This window comes from Labrus bergylta, chromosome 12, assembly GCF_963930695.1.
Source record: "Labrus bergylta chromosome 12, fLabBer1.1, whole genome shotgun sequence".
Classification (NCBI taxonomy): Eukaryota; Metazoa; Chordata; class Actinopteri; order Labriformes; family Labridae; genus Labrus; species Labrus bergylta.
The window spans coordinates 18,673,578-18,694,194 of NC_089206.1; the positions used below are offsets into that span (position 1 = coordinate 18,673,578).

Sequence of the window (20,617 nt, forward strand, 5' to 3'; positions counted from 1 at the left end):
TTTCAAAGTGACAACACGGTAATGTGAAGATAATATACTTTGTATTGTTTTGAAGGTGCAGATAGTTTTAAATTGAGGGGTCAGGAAAGACCAGCTTTAGTGGCCAGGTAAGCCCTCGATTTACCATGGCATGTACTTTAATCTCTTTACCTACTTTACAATCTTGTTTGGTTTGGGGGGAAGTGTGAGTTTATTTTCTGTGTTTGTTAAGAGTCTTTGTCTAAGAGCCATTTAGCACACGTCAGCTCATATAGTTGTATTATTATTTGTCCTACTGGCCCAGAATGATATGAATAGAAATGAAAGCAGGGGAATTGCAATAGATTTAAAGAATAGTTACTGGTAAATTCGTTATAACACTATACCTTCCCTATATTAATAATATTAAGGCCCCAAGCCTAAACCCTAAATAAGACACTCCAAGGGGTTGCAGTACAATAATAGTTAACAAGGCAAAATGTAGCCTATTGACCTATTGAGTTGAATCTGTTGCCATAGCTATTTTTATATAAACATGATGATTAAAGCATAAAAAGTGCTTTATGTTGCAAGACCAGTGTAACACCCATAACTGTCTTATAAAGGCTTAATGTCAGCAGGCTTTCAGGAAGGTGTCAGTGGAAGAACACTGATCAGCCTTGAGCTTGGGAATTAGTGACAGCCCATCTTTGGACATAACCTGACAGCATGATAAAGTGTCATTAAACAAAATGTACTATAATGGAGATCACCTGCATTACGACATCAACATATATTATGTTGCATGTAGTCTCATGTGCTACCTTTGTTAGCCCTGCAGTTGATAGTTAACACATAGCACATCGTTTATTTGCATTTTTTGGTCATTTCCTAACCCCAGTTCCTTAGTGTAACACATGGTGTACTTTTTTCTATTAAACTCCTATCCTAGTTACAGTATTTATGACTTCCTAATACTGTTATGTGTTTTTCTGTAAACACTAGTATAAAAGTAATTGATTGTTGAAAAACAGACAAAACTGTTATCATGTTTCCTTGGCAACAGCAAGTATTATCTGGGCTCTGATGATGAATTGAAGCAAAACACCCTGTAATTCATATCAACTCTATTATATTTTTCAGCTAGAAGAGGAAAAATCAATTGAAACAAGCTCTTATGCATGGATAGATGCTAGTTTTGATCAATACTATTTTCACAGGGATAGTGCCTTTGAGTTTGATTGAGGCCAGCTAATACAAAGTAAGCCAGTGGTGCTCAGAGCTAATAAAAATGGATATCAAACAGGAGGTACAGTCACCATTTCGGGCACGTTTTTTTTGGCACTTTCATCTGAGCTTTATTCTTCTAAATGGAATCATGTGATTGAGTGAGGATGTGGGTCAGAATATAGGTCAAGGTCAGTCAACAACACAAAGTAAAATCCTGTCCATCTTTTGTATTCCATCAAGCGTCACTGGTATTCCTCCGGGAACTGGTGCCCTCAGCATATGGAAACTAAGGGCCCTCAGTTCAATTATACAAGCCCATTGAGCTTTAGAATATTGACATATCTCTGTACTCTGAAAATGTCATGGATAATGATCAACCTGTTCACCAGAAAATGCTTCATAGAAACCAAGTTCTGGTGGCTAGATATGTCAGGATTTACCTTCTAATAGGTAAAAAAAATTCTACATAAAGGGTTTTTGCAGAGGTCTTGAAGATGGGTATGCACAGGGTCCATGCCTTTTGCATCAACCATGGCATTTAGATCTCAAAAACAGCTTAACATAACATTAAGATGGTCAGCTACTCAAGCACAGAGTGTATGCGATTTTGCAGGGATTGAACAGCAAGGGTTACTTCTGCTTTCCTATGTTGTCAAACACTATGTAAGCTGTATAGTTAAGTGATGCAGAGGACATGTAGGCTTATCAAAATATATAGCAGAGATCTCCTACTTAGGGCCATAGTTAATTATTGTTAAATAGATTAAGAGAGTATGCAGCCGAGTTTTTTAAGTATTTATTTGCTTAACTAGATATTCCATATCTTGATGTTAGCAGTATATGAGTATTGTACTTGTTGCCCTTATCCCCAAGCATGAAAAGATTACAATCAATATCCAAATAGTGTAACTCTGGTCAGTAACAAAAACATTTAGTCAGAGGGGGCATTTTGGTCTTCTTATGTTTTGGATTTCTGAAGTCATGTCTGTCTTTATGTTTGAATCCTCAGTCTTGCTCTAGTCAGCAACAGATACAGACAGAATCTTAATTGATCTAATCTGGTTACTGCTGGCTATTTTCAACAGTTCCATTAGAAAACTCCCATCCTCCCCCACTCTGCCTCCCTTCCCTCACCTCCCACACTTTCTACCCCCCATCTGGCCTGACCTACATGGTAGTCACATGGCCCCGGCTCCCTGGCTTGGCATTTTATGGAAAATCTGCAGGAGATAAAGCCACAGGGTTTAAAATGTTATCCCTGCCTGTCCTTTGAGAAGGGCTAAACACTGAATGAGGTGTTATTGCATCAATGCTGTTGGACACACACAGGCAGCAAAGAGGATATCTTCCTCCCTCCTTTCCTCTCTCTCTCTCTCTCTCTCTCTCTCTCTCTCTCTCTCTCTCTCTCTCTCTCTCTCTCTCTCTCTCTCTCTCTCTCTCTCTCTCTCTCTCTCTCTCTCTCTCTCTCCCCCTATACCTCTGCCTCCTCAGTTTGATTGGATTTAGCAGAGTGTCACCACTGTGACTTTGGGGGATTTCTCTTTCCCTGTCACTGTCTTATGCATGCTTTCTTAGGTTATTTACTCAACTTGTCCAGAAAATGGACTGTGATCTGCAGCTTACTACAAAAGCTGGGGAGGGACAAGTGCCTCATGCTGGTAGAGATATGCCAGGCAGGCACCTAGATGCTTGCTAGCTGCTCAGGCTTGCTTACTCCCTTGCTGGTGCTGAGGGCTTATTTTTGCACTGTGACCGAGTCCCCTTCACACTGTTGTCTGCCTGTAAATTTTCTGCTGCTCTTGCTATTCAGCCAATTACAGCAAAAGAGCTTTAGTGATTTTTTTCCCCCTTCTCTCCCTCCTGGTATATTTATATATATATTTAACAAGCGAATGACAAGCATTGCTGAAGGTTAAAAAAATGCTGAATTTCATAGAGCACATAATGTCAACTTTTTTCTCTTGCAGGACTGATCAATAGAAGTCAGCTCTATCTTGTGTAGAACAAATACGCACACTGCAGACCTATACTGTAGCTTCCATGCCTGTTGCGTTTCATTTTGTGATCTTTTGTTATTGCCATTACCTCTTAATAAAGAAAGGACACATCACAGGTTGATATATATCTTAAATTATTTGAAATCCAGTAGTCATGGATAGAGCACAGTAAATTTGAATTTGTGAGTAAAATTTCTATTATATTCGAAGTGGCTTTAAGAGATGAAATGTGCATGCAAGAAAATGGAAATACGTTATGGTAAATTAATCTGAAGTTTGCAGGACTTATTATTGTCCATCTGCACCTATAGGTTTTATTTAGTCAGCACCTTCCCTGTCCTCTCGGCATTAATCTGCTCCGTCCCATACTGTCAACCTTAGTAGCCATATATTCAATAATTGGTTTAGCAGTTCACACCCTTAAGCCCTTCTACACAATACAACACTCTAATGTATTTCAGTGCATGCTCACTGTCTTCCTCTCAGATATGTTTTTAGCAGCATTTATTCTTTTTGAAGCTGGTATGTGGCTTCTACTATATTTGACCTGATATCTGTGAAAGGCCACACAATAACTGTTAATACAATGTCAAATGTAATACAGAGCTACAAATCAGTTTGAGAATGTTTCCAGTGTGCCAAATGCCATATTTCATTCTTGTGCTTAGATGACCAGAGGAGATATCTCCCTAAAATACTGAATAAGATAAAGCAGCCAGGACAGCTTTACATCAGTATGGCAATAGTTTCAGTCATACTAAAGCCATACTAGACAGGGTGAAGTGCAGGCTTAAAGCAGTTCCACTGCTACCAAAAAAAGAACATCACATACATTTTATTGTTCTGTCTCTCATAAAAGCAAAACCAGAAGTTACACAAGTGATAATTGTGTATAAAAGAAGTGACACCACAAAATGCAGTGTTCCAAAACAAGAGAGCAGAAGAATAAAGGGCTCTTTCCACCAGTGTAAGATCTGCCACGCCTGGCAGTGGGAACGGAAAGAAAAACTGCTTAATGTGACAAAATAAAGACAGAAACACTCCAAGGGAAAGTTAGAATTAGGATCCTGAAAGATTTATGCCTCCATTTTATTTATAATTTGTTTTCTTTTCCTTATTGGAATTGAGTTGCATCTGAATATTTGATGAACACAGCCTAGAAGTAAGGATGTTATGTCAGCAAGGAAACAAAAAGTAAAGAGAAACAACAAAGAAATGTATTAAGCAAAGTTTGTGCTTCAGAATAAACTAATATGCCTCTGCTTTCACAAGTGACTTGTTAATTGAATGTGGGGGGAGTTTGCTATCTGCAGGTTGTGTTGAGCCCTAGCGAGGCTAGCTGCGCCGTTCCGTATGCACTGCGCTGAGTACTGGGTACTCTCCGTGCACAGAACACCATCTGCATTTTGCTGTTAACGCGCCTTCACATCCAAGGGAGGATTAGGAGAAAATCCCCTGGTTTTTTTCAACCAGTTGACAAATATCAGATTTGTCTCTAAAAAATTAGCTCCATCTATATCTCCCACCATATGACACACAAAAAAGATTATCTTTAATACCCAGCCAGCTTGGGTGTGGAAAAAGCAGATTAAAGTTTCAGTTTGGTCATATTTACCCAGCCACTTCAGCTGCGAGACTGCCTGCATTACCCAGTAGACAGACCTCTTCACAAAGATTCCTCCCCCCACATGGACTGCCACCCCCACCCCCAAGCCTTTACCTTCCAGAAACAAGATGTCTGCCTTGAAACAATTAGACATCATACTTAAATAATTCATAATTTCCCAGTCAGTCTTTGCTCTTCTACGTGTCCTTTAAACAGACAGAGTGAGCTGCCAAAGGGGATAAAGTGAATAACAGCAGCAGGTGCCTTTTCAGATGGAGCATTGTAGTCTCCGGAGGGTGCTGTGCTGTTATTTTAGTGGCCAACTGGTGAGAAGCAGGGGGTGGCTGGGAAATGGACCTGGTGGCTGACCTGAGACCCCGGAGCTGTCCTATTAGCAATGTGCTCCCCACCAAATATTACCAGCTATGAGTCCTAACTGTCTCACTCTCAGCTCAGGGATAAAACAATACAATATTAACCCATAGTAACCTGTATAGTTAAAAAGGCCAAAAAAAAAAACATTGAATCCCCATCAGAGAAAGTACCAACCTTAATTTTACAATATGAACTCCTTTGACCCTGAAGAAGTCTTTTGTATCTGTAGTACCAGATTGTGAGACTGGACAGGCATTATTATCACCCATCAGCATGAATCAGAGGGATTTATACATATGAGTAAGATGCTACTTAAGCCTCTGCTAAGTCAGTATGTTCTTCCCGACCAATTCATTATCAAATGCATAATCGCCATCTGCCCAGGACAGGATCGAAGGCCTAAGGCTCTACCTGTTGTCCTGGATGTTGACTCCCTTGCTTCCGCTCAAGACCACTGCCCCACCCAGAGGTTGCTTTATGAACACAGGAGCCCCATAAATGAAATTAAGGTGTCAATTAGTCAATTACAGCATAATAACTCTGAGGGCAGACATTTAGAGACAGAGAGAACCTCAGCTAAGTTCATTTCCTCCGGCCCAGGAGCCTAACGCTTGGCACACGTCACTCCCCACCCAGACTCGCTGAATAAAGGCCCCAGTGCTCTCTCTAATGTTATTTTCCCCTGGATATCTTTTTTGATCAACAATTTCCTTTCATGGGTTTGTTTTTCAGATGCAGGGTATGCACTTTTTCTCTCCCCAATTTGGCTAGGGAGAATTTTATAATTTAGTAATTAAAATCTTTGTTAGGCTTTAGAAATTGCAGCTAATTGAATTTAATGGAAAGATGAATTTCAATTTTATTTGATTAGCAGGACCCCTGGCATAGGTATTTATGGAAAAAACTCTACAAAAATATGCTGTGTGGGCTAAGATGGCATAATAGAATTACGTATAATCGGATTTCACTGTCATGAATTTCACTCTAATTTCACTCTAATTTTCCATTAGATAGCTGGTTTACAAATATTTGCTCATCTGCGATGGGAAAGGCTATCTGTCTAAAATGATTACAGAGCCAGCCTTCAGAAATATGTCCTTTTTTCCCCCTCCCTTTTAAAAACCAGATTGCGAGGGATCAAAATTAGGAAGATTGCATTATGGATGTCTGCATCCGGGAGAGCAATGGGGGAGATATGATGATTACGGCCGGGGGATGAAAGCAGTGTCAAGAAAAATGTATGACTCAAAAACATAGGCCTGTTCTATCTTAAAAATCTCTGCTCTCAGCACACTGCCGCCAAGCAACATTTAATACCATAACTCATGTAATATCACAAACGGCACAAATATAAGAAAGGCATTGCAGCATGTTGACATACAAGTAAACCTTATACCCAATACAAACTCTGTGTTAATTGTGTTCAAGTGTGTGCCTATAATGAGATTTTGCCTTATGATTTTCACAGTGTATGTATATAGCTGTATATACAGCTATACAGCAATTATGAAAATCAAATGAGATTCTGAAGAATCATTGTCATGAGTAATGCAAATGAAGATCATCAAGAAGTGGTGTATTGCCATTGTCGATGTTCTGGCTGTAGTTGTGTGTAAGTTTAATATTCAGCTCCTTCTCTGCTTAAAAATAAATATATAATGCAATATAAACAGACGTGAGAGGGAATAATATCCCACATCACAGACAACCTCAAATAACACGAGGGTGAACTCGTGTTGAATCCCACTTTAAAAGCCCCTGCTTCAGAATTAAACTTTTACACGTTCAATTTCCTTCCAATTTGACAACAACATGCCAGTGAATATCAAGAATAAAGTTGATCCATTGTCGACCAGAAAACACAAACAATTTTAATTTGTTATCTTTAAAGTTAGATACAGTGGAAGTGCTGCAGTAGCGCACCTCCTGTGTAAACCCCCCACCTGTAGACTCTACCAGTTAGGACAGACCTTCTCCCCATGCCACCTCGCACCCACTCCTTAGCCTCTCATTCGCTCAGTCACTCTTTGCCCCGAACTGCCAGAGACAGCAAGAGGGGTTCAAAAACACAATCTGACTCTCGGCAAAGGTCAGATTTCTCACTCGGCATGTCTCTGGGCTTTGGGCACAAAAGCCACTGAATTCACATCTATCAAGCGGGCCATGGCTTTTGTCCTGGGGAATGGAGGACTCAGAGTGGGCCCTTCACCAGACCAGCCCCTCCTGGAGTGCACTGTCAGGGGCAGCCAAACGTCTGGCCCGGCGGCCCTTTGACTGATGTACCCCTGCCATGTCACACGCACAGCAGCGCGCACACACACGCTCACACGCATACACACTCCACCTTGCCCTCAACATTCTCCCGCATGCACCATACAATACCCTCAGACCACATCAAACGAAAAGCCCCACAGCTCTTTTTGAAAAGTAATGGTTTCGCCCCCAAAGATGGCAGCACAAGGGCCAGAGGGCTGTAATGCATGGACGGCAAACCTTCCCTCCTGTGGACATCAATAGAATTCACCCTGCTTGCTGAAACATCCCCAATATCAAATGAACAGCTTCTGCAGAAGTTATTCTTTCCTTTTTATTTTAATGCTGCACCTATGTTGACAAAGCATCACAGAGCAGATCAACTTTCATTTTAAACTGCTTGACATGTCAATATTGTTTTTACCTGAACATAAAAAAATGAGAGAGTTCTTACACACTGTTATAACAGTACCTCACCAAAGATCTTAGTACATTGTAATCCACATTTATTGAATTTTAATGAATACAACATCAAATAATTTATTTCAATTCATGTCACCGATGTGGTCAGCCCAGTTTTATTTAGTAGTGATCCACATCGTTGACACACACTGCATGAGGGGTGAACTATGAGGCAGGATAATTGGTTATGTTGAGCATGAAGCCAGAGTTATCAATGTTTTAACTTGACTAGCTCTCCATGGTAACACACTGCACACCCAGAGGTGGGCACAGGTAATCAAAATTGTAACTTCCTTACCTGTTAATCTGCTAACATAGATGTTAACTTTGATAGTCCATTTTGTTAATAATTAACTGAAGTTAAAGTTAACCGGTAACACTGAGTATTCTTTTGATATTTTTCAGAGAATTAAGTCAATGAAATAATTCCACTTTGATTTTTACAAAACATCCAGTGTCAGACCTTCATGTAATTCTTAAGTAGTCAAAGCATATACCTATGCTGCATATTAAGTTTAATAGCTCTAAAATCTGCAGCTATGATTTAGGAAATAAAGGGAAGGCATTGAGTGTGTCAGAAGAGATTAAATAAAAGATGTCAGACCCGAATGAAGGAATGCATAGAGAGCCTGAAAAGGAAGTCTGGGTCAAAAACTGAAGTTTGTCACTTATCCCTGAATAGGGTCTAATATGTTTTTGAGCCAGCTACACAGGACAAAATCGAAAGTGAAACCTTGAAGTAATATGTATTTAAGACATTTTTTTTATAAGTGGGTTAGAAAGTAAGAGACAAGTTTTTCGCACTCTTATTCACAAGATGATTTACAATCATTTCTCAGTTCACGTACATACTTTGCACTTTGCTGACAACACTCAGGAACTGAAGCCAGTACTATGCATCATTGTATTATAGTTCACAGCCATAAAGTTATTCATTTCCTCTTTTCAGAAACCAGTAAATGCTAGTTATGCTCCACCTTTATTCAAACTAAAAGTGTGGTGAAAAACAGAAATATCCCATGACCTTTGAAAATGTACACTTACACACTCTTTCTTGTTTTGTGAATCTGAAAAATTCACACTTTTGACATGGCGCCATGTTTACAGTATATGTGCATTATGTACAAATGGTCCAGAGAGGCACTTTGCATGCCATTGCAGAAGAAACTGCCAGGCAAATAAGGGGTTTGTCTTATAAAGTATTCATTGTCACCTGGTAACGGCTGTCGTTTATCATTTTACCTAAAATTACAATGAAAGCCGATAGCTTATCAAAGGGAGGAAAGGATAAGAGTGAGCTCTGAGGCAGAAAGGGCAAAGAAAGTATACTACTACATGGCTCTGAAAAAGACAGGATCTCTGTTTTGAGAGAGAAGTGAGAGTGTTATTTGCTTAAAGCTTAAACATGAGTAATATTTTTTGTCAAATATTATAAAAACACTTGATGCCTGTGGCAAAAAAGAGCACAACCGTTTATGTCATATGTAGTATAATTGTCTTATTCAAAGTCACTCAAAATAGCTGAGCTGTAGTTGTACTTCATAGAAAACATCAAGGAAATGTTTAAAAAGCAGTCTTAGTCACTCTCAATTGAATTTAAACCATTCATCTAAAAGCATTAAATACTAGTGTGCAACAAATAAAAGATACTTATTTAATAAAAATGTCCTTCCAAAAACCTCTTTTTAAAGTGTTGTGCTCCGCTCATTTGAATAGAGGCAGTGGAGGCTCCACCCCAAGAGAGTTGAAAGGCTAGAAGACCACAAAGATGGAAAAGGCCAGCCCACTGAGGGAGGGAGAAAAAAACTGCTCCGGTTCCTCTGCCATAATTTCCTATCAGCCTATTCAGACAACATCACCAACAGCTTGGTCTGTGCGCGTGTGTGTGTATGGGGGCAGAGCAGAGAGTGAGAGACAGAGAGGCAGCGCACGAGAGAGAGCAACACGGAGAGCGAGAGAGAGAGAGAGAGAGAGAGAGAGAGAGCAGGGAAGGGGGAGGCTCCATATTCTTTCACCTACACCCCGTCAAACCACAGGAAGGAGGGGCCAGACCCTAAGCTGCCAATCAAATCCGCTCGTGGCAGCCGGCATTATCTCAGCAACAAACTATTGACAGATTACATGTCAAGGAGTTTAGTGCATGATTGAAGGAAGCCTTTTTTATCTAGTTACTTTTCCGCTTTATTTACCCCTCAACCAACCAACATTCGAATGACTTTCTTACAAAGTTGAGTAATATTATGAAAGTTACATGTCTGAGAGGATTTAACTTCGACTTCCCTGAATATGGTGAGTACTCTTCTTCTTTTGTATCTTTGCCAGATATGTTTTATTAGCTGACAGTTAAAGGTGTGCCTTTATCTCTGACTAAATATACAGAGAGGGGAAGTTCATGATTAAACTATGTGCCAGCCCGTACGTATACCCAAGTGTTGCGACACCCTTATTTGTAGCGCTTTGACAGTGCCCAAAGGTGACTGCAATATCAAATATTATTGCTTGTTTCTCCAGCCCTTGACTCACACTGTGTTACATACAGTGTATATATGTAAAGAAAGTTCACAAAGCCACTTTCATTTTCTCTTGTCAGAGTGTATTTCTCATCTAGGACGTTAGACCTGAAGAACTCCCTGTCACTCTTTTTTTTTTCTTCATCCGTGTTTTTCTGCTTGTTTAATTCTTTCATCAGATGACATGTTTCTGAATAAGGCAACATTAAGAAGTGTAGAAATACAGGTATTGAGCTTACCCAATGCCATTAGGGCACATTGAATGGCCTGAGGGGTTGTTGCCAAGGGGACAAAGCAAACAAACTGTTGTGTTGCTTTTGTTGTCACACATGTAAAGGGAACAGGAGTAGTGCTAACACCTTTCCAGGTACTTCTAATTAATGTGAAAATAAACAGGACATTGCTGTATGTTACATACCATTTTTTACCATTCTTTCTACTCACATGAATCTCATGTAAAATTATACGCAAAGCATTCATTTTATAATAAATTCTATATTTTTTCTAATTAAAAAGCATTTTTGTGAACACACACACGTGTGACTTTAAAAAAAGTAGCAGAGCTGTAATTGTTAGGTCTGTTCGAGTCATTCAGTGCGTACTTCTGGGAAAGTAAACTTGTCCTGTTGTAACTGGCTTACACCTCGTACTTTAGAGCGTCACTCTCTTCGGTTTAATTTTAAAGGAAGGTTATATGTCTAAAAATAAGTCCGATTTCACGTCCACTTTTAGTTCTTTCAGTTTTTGTGTGTACTCTATGTGCATGTGCTCTCTGAGAGTGGTGTCTGTCTTCATACATTTGTGTGTGCATTAATAGTCACTCGTTATTTGCAGCATGCATAGAAATAAGTGCTCAATAACTAAACAAACTTTTAAAAAAACATTCTGGCGTCCTTTAAAACTTTTTATAAATCGTATGTGTCCTATTTTTGTAAACCTATTTTTAAACTCATCCACTGTAGATATTGAGTTAAGGTTGGGGAGATTCCTTTTAAATGGACTGTCACTTTTAAAATCTTATCAGAGAGTTTAAAATAACACAAAGAATGCTTTTAAAATATTTAATTAACATTAATTATTTTGGGCACTTTTTGTAATTTTTTTAACAAAACTGTGATTTAGCTCATTCAAACAGGTTTGGCTCCAGGCTGTTATTTTTAGTTCATTATTTGCAAGTTCTGTAGCTTTTCTGTTTCTTACTGAAATCTTTTCAATCTTTTTTTTCAAATATTTCAGTTCGGTACTCAAGACATTATGTAGGTATTTCTACTTGTATTTCATACTATAATTTAAAGATTAAAAAAAAAGTATCCTCAGATGATGTTTTTTTTAAAATAAAAATGAGAGAGACTGTATAGTAGACCACGATGACCACAACATTTCACAAACACATGAGAGAAATACACGAGGGCTCGGTTATTATGTCTGGTTATTTAAGGTGTCCTATATTACGGTTTAAAATAACAGCAAACATGTACAACTGTAATCGTGACACACCCTAATTTCAAACTTTTCGTCAGCTCGGAAAATGTTTTTCTAGCCTCCAATGAGTCATAATGTTGATTACCTTCTCCCTCGCTGAGTTGTCTCATTAACCCTTTGTGGCCCTCTCCATCTTTTACGGCCTTCCACAAAAACCAGGATGAAACGAGGGAGAAAAACAAGCCCAGTTCTGAAGGCCCTCAATAACCTTTTATCACAATTTAGCAATAACCTGAATCAATTTGATGTCTTAAGCAATAAAATATGCTGTTGCACTCCTATTTCTGCTGCTCCTTGGATGACAGTAAATTTACATTTTTTAATTAAACTAGCCGGAATTTTTATTAGGGGGCTGGGCTATGCTAATGGGAATGTTGTGTACAGCAGATTAACAGAGTTTTGAAATAAATTTAACAGGGAGACATTTGGAGGGAAAAAAATGCGAGTCATTGTCTTTAACCTCTTTCATGCCGATTTCTCCTGGGGGATCCTTGTATTCTAAGGAGCCTTGTCAGGGAAGAGTGCTTCTCAGCAACGAGGTGATTAGTATCGCCTTGTCAACCGAGGGAAAACACTCTCATTCTCAACATTTATTTTTTACCCTTGAAAAATATGTCATTTTTCTTATCACATAATTTAAATCACTCTCTTTAAGTCAGTTAAAAGTATGTTTAAACTGAAAAAAAAATCCTTTTGCTATTTTTTATTTTTTTCTGTTTTGTTTTTTAAAAGGCCATAAAGTGAGAATTTGATCACATTTCCTTTCATTTTTTTAAAACCACTTAATTATCTTATTTACTTGTTTAAATTAATTTATTTTTCAAATGTATTTTTATGCCTACATTGGAGAAGAATTATTAAATAAGAGTCAAATACAGTAGCTAATGGGAGCGTATATGTTTGTGTAGTTTTATGGTCCGCTCTCAGTATTTGATTGATGTTGCGCGAGGCTGTGTGTGTTATGCCTGGTTTTAGCAGAGTGGCAGGGGGAGAGAAAGGGGGAACATAGAGAGCAGACAAGGGGAGGGTGGTGTGTGTGTGTGTGTGTGTGTGTGTGTGTGTGTGTGTGTATGTGTGTGTGTGTGTGTGTGTGTGTGTGTTTGTGTATGCCGGGCGGGGGGTAGACAGAAAGAGAGGGACAGCTGAGTCCTGATTGAGCATGTGCCCAGTCATCAGACACAAGCCACCCAACACCGTAATTACCTTAACCCCTGTCTTTTAATACCCAAATCACACCAACTGGCTTTTTTTCCCCCAGTAGAAAGAGGAAGCATTAGAGATCAAACGATCAAATAAACTCCAGATGCACGTGGGCTGTCATGCATCTTGCCGCAGTAGCCAAAGTGTTCAGGGCTACTTGATATGGGCCAGGAGCAAGGCAAGTGGCATCACCACCCCCTTTCTTCAATCCTGTGCACTCATGCAGTGGCCAGCACCTAATTAAAACCTCAAAGCTCCCCGTCACCAATCTGGAGTAATGGCCTAATTAATACTCGGTGAAGAAATATTCCGGAATGATAAACAGGTTGCACCTTGGGTCTTCATTGCCTTTATTATATAAAATATAACAGGCTAAGTTTTTATTATCACAGATAACGCGTGTTTGTTTAAACTCTGCTCTCCACCAAAATTCAAGGAAATTGAAACCGTAAAGTTGTCTTTATAATCACGCTATCTGAAAAAGGACGACAATTAATTATGAATTATACCATTCATTGGAAAGAAAAGTTTTATCATGTTTTATTTTTTGGAAGAAGGAAAAAGTCTTTCCCTCATATTTCTTCCCCGTTTTTTCTCAGCGTAACCAGCCGCAATGAACTCCTGCCTTTAATCTCACAGCTGAATTTGCCGTGTCATGTATTCTTATGTGCAGAGTCAAGAGAGAAGCTTCCGGTGCTTTTTTTTTTTTTTCCTTGACTTGATTTCCTAATCTTTTATATGAAATTATAATTTCATGCAAAGTAAGGGGGAAGAATAATCTTAAGTCGTTGATATGCTATATAAGAGGGGGAAATGAAGAGGTAATTAGCAGAGTGGAAGACTTTGTTCGTTTGTCTGAAAGCGTGGTCTCCACTGGCCATGAATGAATTTGCATGCTTCGCTTATCGAAACACACTTATTAGGCCAGCTGAAAGAGAGATTAAGGCTGCACAAAATGTGGGGACTAATCCTTTTAAATGTGGCAGAGGGTCTTTAAGGTGTGAACCAGTCCGTACGTAGGTTAGTTTGCACGCTGTGAGTCAGACAACTTTCATACTTTCAGCTGGATGTGTATTAAAGCAGCGGCTGCAGGGTTAACTATTTGAAAACAGGATAGTGATTGACACGGGTAATAAATTGATAGTTTATCTCCTGACCCTCTTATCTCTCGAACAAATACAGCATGTGGGGTCAGGCAGGGTTGATGGAGACCCGATGTGTGGTTCAAATTCAGTGGCTTTGACTTGTTTAAAAAAAAAAAAAAAAAATGTATTTAATAATAAAAAAACCTGACTCACAATTCACCGCTTTTCTAAACACATAAAAGTTTCATTTCTCTGTCACTTTCTGTTTGACAGGAATCTAGCCCCAGCTGTACTTTGACTTTTATTTTTGATAAAATGAAAGGAAAGAAAATGTCACAAACAAACAAGTCGCCTAATTTTTCAGTCACCTTCACTGTAAGCGAGAAAATGTTTGCTCTGCGGAGTTACAGAGCCAATACCCCTGTCCTCCTCCGTAATTGACTGCAAACAGCAACGTAGTGACGTTTAAACACTGTCCTCCTCTCTCTCCTCTGTCAAACACACACACACACACACACACACACACACACACACACACACACACACACACACACACACACACACACACACACAGACAGAGAACCCCTCAACTTCAGGTCCCCCTTCTGCCATGTGTTTTTTCATGTGACATTCTATTCAGTTGGGTCAGTAGCAGGCAGCAGCGGCAATAATTACTGTCTGTACATGATAAATCTGAAGCCCAGCTGTTCATTTCTGTCACTGCCGATAGAGACAGAAAAAAAGAGGGAGAAAGACAGAGAAGAGTAGGGGGAGAGGGGGAGACGGGGAAGCACTCAGGAGTTTGCCGGATTTCTTTCCCTTTTCTTACTCGGTAACTTGATAGGATTACATGGTTCTGGAGCCCACACCTGTTAAGAGGCTGTTAGCAGAACAGTTGGTAGTCCCAAAGCCACAGCTTAGCCTTTTTCTTTTCTTGCTGCTGTCCTTTCTCTATCCCCTTTTTGTGATTTCACCCCACATGTATGACAAGAGTTGGATTCAACGGGCTTGTGTGTGTGTGTGTGTGTGTGTGTGTGTGTGTGTGTGTGTGTGTGTGTGTGGGGGGGTTGCTGCCTGGGACACGTGAGCGGTTTGTGTTTGATGTTATAGCGCATACCCCACTCTTCTGTGTGTGTGTGTGTGTGTGTGTGTGTGTGTGTGTGTGTGTGTGTGTGTGTGTGTGTGTGTGTGTGTGTGTGTGTGTGTGTGTGTGTGTGTGTGTGTGTGTGTGTGTGTGTGTGTGTGTGTGTGTGTGTGTATGTGTGTGTGTGTGTGTGTGAGAAGCCAGGTCGGCTGACATCTCTTTCTCCCTCCCTCTCCTGAGACACGTTTGCCATCAGTTGTGCTTCCCTCGCCGACCTCAGTCACTCCAGAGCCGCCCCCGGAACAACGTATATACAAGTAACACGACAGCAAACAATGAAACAATTCAATTTAGTTTGTTTTTCACAAGGGTGGGGGACAGGTGTTGGCAGAGTTGTAAAATGCCCAAATACAGGTTAAACCAGACGATTTCAATGATTAAGGGTTAGGTTTAGAACGTTTGTGCATATTTTAGGAGTGCCAAAGCCCTGCTGTCAAATGAGAAAATACTTTTGGAAGGAGTGGAGAAATGAGTAATACATACAATTTGTTGCTTGTTTTCTCCTGTTTGGCCTTATTCAAGTCTAAAACAGCCCTGACTATTTTTTGAAGATAGGGAAATATTTTTGGGAAGACAGTTGGTGGAGGAGTCAGTGACAGTTATCAGACGTAGAAAACCGCACTTTAGTAGCTTGTTTTATGCCTGGGTGCAACGTGTCTCACTACCTTATTTGGCATTCAGCAGCGACCCGGCTCTTTGGCTTCGTCACTTTCTGCAGGCCCTCAGCACCTGTTCCTCCTATTGTGTCGGAATTTTCTATATTTGGCATGTTGGACTCTGTGAATTGGTGTGCAGGTCTATTATTTTTATGTATGAGAATGATGAGATGTGTTTTCTCCAGCTTTATTTTTTTTCCTTTGCTAAGTTGTTCAAAAGACAATATTAGAAAACATGATTGAACTTGGGAGGACCGTGAAACATTTCTCACCAGGGCATTTAAGTGTCATGTTGTCCCTTGCATGTTATTGACACGTTGCATTGCCAGGAGTTCAAATAATCTTCCGTCTAAAGCACAGGAGAAATAAAAAAGAGCAAAGTTAATAGATATCTCAGGCTAACTTTTAATTGTTCTGATATGTAATCGCTAAATGACAATAAAAAAAGGAGCAGGGCCACTTTAAAAGCTTTATCTCTCCTGCTCTGTGCCCAAAGTGTCATGTCCATAACAGCACCAGCTGATCTACAGAGTAAAATAACCGCTAAGGCTTATTGTTTGGACAATATTGGAGCCCCCCCTTCAGCCCACCCCCCCCTTCCCCCCACTGCTTCTCTCCCCTCTCCCTTGATTCATTTCACCCACTGTCCTCGGCTGCTGGAAAATGGCGTTAATTTTTTTATTACCTGTTTGACTCTCCAGCCTTATTACTGTAGCCCCTTAATGTTCTCTGTAACCGTGGAAACCAGATGAATAAATGTCCGCCAAAGAAAATGAGATGATTAAACAGGTCACCCTTGCAAAACAAATTCGCTTGGTCGAGCGCAATTTGTGTACCAAGCGGCTGTCTTAACAGTTTGCTAACAAGGGGATTGTTTGCCAGACTAACTGACAGAGAAGGGAGGGGGAAATGAAGATATCTAGGGAAAAGGATATGATTGAAGAGATAATATTTTAGATCTCTGTGCGGTTTGTCTCATCTCTTTCTGCATCGTGATAATGCTGTGTTTGTATTTGATTTTAAATTCTACCTTTCTGTATTTTCTGCACCTTTTTGAAACATCATTTTCCTGTTGTGTGTTATTTTAATCAGCATTTACATTTAACATTTGACTTTAAAGCTGCCATCCTTCGGATTGTCAGAGGCATTTGGTCTGTGATCATCAGCAAGTGCAGAAGCAAATAGAATTTTCCTCTTTTATGTGGCAACCAATCATTGCTGCTAATTGTCCTTGAGGCCATCTGTATAGGAAGCCTCATCCCCTGTTGGTGTTGGAACGGTACTTGTCATGGATTTACTAGTCAAATAATAATACTTCTCCTCCAACCTCCATAGTCAGCGCAAAACACTTCATATTCACACTTATAGTAATAAATATGAAAGAGGTTTAGTTTTCTCAAATGAAACAGTAGCCTGAACAGCGTCCTGGTCTCAAAGTGTCACTTAGTTTCTTTCCCATGATTCCCCTGCCCTTCCCTTCGCCTCCAAGTGTTATATTCTCATATGACTTGTTTCAAGCAAAGCTCACTGACAACCATATGAACCATCTGGTGTTTTCATCTGGGAAAATAAGAGACTTGGTGGGGCAGATTTAGCCATGTAAGGATAGGGCAAACATGCAGACTTGGATTGGAATCAGGCCTGTGTTGCCATTCTGACCACAAATCATAAATGTCGGGGACACGGCGGTGGTGTTGTTTATGGAGGGATGGCACGCTGCGCCACTCAAGGGTGTTGCCTGTTTGCCTTGATGCACCACCACCACTTACTGCCTCTTGCGTTAAAACAACTTCCGCATCCCACTGAGCCCAGCCATTTTGTCCCGTTACCAAAGCAGATCCCAAATATTCACCACAGCTTCAGCCTCAACTCCAAGAGAAAAGGGGGGGGGTGTTGCTCAAAGTGGGGCTGTGGCTTCTTTCAGTCGTTTGTGGGACAGAAGATGGCGAACAGAGTTTTTCCACTGGTAGACGCGGTATTTCATCCCAATACAGGGACACTACAGCTCAAAACTGAAAAGCACTTATGCATTATTGATGTTTTAATTTGTGCAAATGCCCAAGTCTTTGTTAAGTGATTATAGTGCTGGGGAGATAACAGGGGAGGTACTTCTCTATGAAACAAGAGCTTGCTGGCCGCACTGGGAAGCCATTGGACTAAATCTAACAAGTCGGCGCTTCTACTCAGCTCTTTGCAAGAGGGAAGGAGAGAAGCGAGGGGGGGTGGGGGGGTGGGGGGGGTTATATGGGAGGGAGTGAAGAGAGTTGACTCAAAAATATCAACGTGTCCGAGATAAGGAAAAATTCAGCCGTTGATCTTTTGTCCTTATTTCAGCTACACCTCTCCCGTTTATGATGTTAGGTTTATAGTTCTTTTACATCCCTTATCAAAAATTATTTGATGTAAATACAATGGAACTGACCTGAAAAGCCCCATGTGTAAATACTCCTCGTGGCACACTAGAAACTGACCTTGGGAGAAGAATGCAAAGTTATAATGCTTGCAAAACAAGCCAATAAAATAATACCCCGTTGAAAGGAGGGAGTTTGGGTAAATATAAAAGAGGATAGAAGAGAGGCAGTTTTCTTTCCCTGTAATGATTAACTCAGAACAAAGGTTATAAAGATTTACTTTTTTTTTAAATCTGTAATTTATTTAATTGCCTACTTCAGCCTCCTTGCATGATAAACAATGACGGTAGGAAAGTTTGATACATTTTCACTTTGTTTGTATATTCAGACTATGAGCTGAGCTAAGAAGATTTAGTTTCATATCCAAGTTGATCCAATCTCCAACTTCATGTCAGATCATTGTCACCAATGCGTAGAAACCCATGTTTCCTCCATTGTGCCATTTGCTGTCTGCAATGGTTGTCCAAACTCGGCCTCATCTGCGCTGCTTCCACACCTGCAGCTGTTCACACAGTCACCTTCCTCCAGCACCTAATCCGTGTATAACCTGTAAATTATGCTGTATTCATTTAGCTCACACTGTATTAATACAGGCTCTATCAATGTCAACCCATGAGATAAGTCTCTCAGTTTTGGCTTTGGTTTCGGTATTAATCATACTCTTTTGTTCATTGGCTTTATTCTTCCTTTATTCTTTGGGAAAATCTGCTTGAGTGTGGAACCAGTCTTTGCTTTTGCCTTATGCTTCGAGGTCTCTGGTGGAGGTAAAACACGAGAGCAAGAGTGCGCACACACGCATGCACGCACGCACACACACACACGCACGCACGCACACACTCACACACACACACACACACACACACACACACACACACATACAGTAGGCTCTCAGGCTTCCCCAAGCATTTACTTCTTTATTAAGCTGTCTCATGAACCCACTAGCAGAACATGAGAATACAGGAAAAAAAGAAAAGCCCATATTACTTAGATGATTTGATGTCATTTGTGGACTACAAAACACGAGGCTTTATTGTGTGCGCAGGGAGAAAGAGCAAGAGCAGGGAAAAAAGGAGTTGGCTTAGAAATTCAGAATTTCAATTAGCGTACGTAATCTGAACCTGCCGGCTTTGATAGAGGCTTTTTTTTTTTTTTTTTTTTTTACTAAGAATACAGCAGCACTTGTAAAACATTAATTAAGCAGGGTTGTTTTTTTAAAAGGATAGAGTAAAGTGTTCTTTATGCAGTCCTTTTCATTGAACAAAAGGCAGTTACCTCCCATAGAGGAATGCTTCAACCAAACCATTTGGAAAAAAAGGCCATTTCAATTGGAAAAAAACACAAAAGACAAGTGTAATGTTCTGAAGGAGATGATATCATATGAGAGCACAGCCTTTTGCTGAAGAATAGAAATGTATCCGTGCCTCAGTGAAACCTAAGCTTCGTGCAGGAAAACGAGCCCCTATTTTAATGACTTTCTACCTGACAGATGACTTTAGACAGCCTTTTGGATCAAATTGCTCTGACTTTGTCTCTTACATCATCAAACCATTGATAATTAATAGTTTATATGAATTGTTAATTGATGAGTAATATGAGTTATAATGGCAACATACTCATAAATGTTTACTCCAATGGTGGTTTGTGGCAACCACAGCCCTCTTGAATTTTTTTCTACAATTTTCTGGTTAGCTTAGCTATGTGATACTTCAGACTGAAATGCATGCTCTAAATGACACTGCTTAGCATTAAAGGGGATTACAATTCATTCACTTGCTGTGGTTTTATTTTTCATGAATACATCAAGAGAAAAAACAATTCACTTTATTCACAATAGATCATTTACAGAGGCAGATAATGTTGAAGATATAAAAAGTATGTTAAAGGTGATTTTTTTTTTTTTACCCTGATAGAAGATATGAGAGCTTTTATGGGTTCCATCTCTGATATGTGTAATAGAAAAAGAAAAGAACAGAAAAGTCCTTGTCCTACATTTGTACACAGGGTTGTATATTAATTTTCCACACACTATTGTAAATCCTGTTGCAGTGGGTGATGAGTACACATACAGATGATACATTAAAACTGCCATAACTCGCACACCCAGCAAAGCTAAAAATCAATTGGAATGGATAGTTAAGCTGGCCCCTAAAAATCAATGAGCAATTCATGTCCTTGATCACAGTGTCATTCCTCTCAATGTTAGAGGCTGATGAGGGCTGAACATACAAACATATTCTCCCATTCAGCA

At 39.9% G+C, this 20,617-nt stretch overlaps 1 protein-coding gene across 2 annotated transcripts in view; it reads left to right on the forward strand.

Moving 5' to 3' along the window:
* Positions 1 to 20,617, forward strand: part of casz1 (castor zinc finger 1) — a 170,982-nt gene that overhangs the window by 85,153 nt on the left and 65,212 nt on the right. The window contains exon 1 of one of the 2 annotated variants that reach the window (XM_020632221.3): positions 9,697 to 10,170. The exons of the other annotated variant lie outside the window; for it this stretch is intronic. Within the exon in view, the coding sequence (XP_020487877.1) occupies positions 10,122 to 10,170 (49 nt within the window). The 5' untranslated portion in view covers positions 9,697 to 10,121. Of the gene's footprint in view, positions 1 to 9,696; positions 10,171 to 20,617 lie in introns of those variants that run through there. 2 annotated transcript variants of the gene reach the window in all.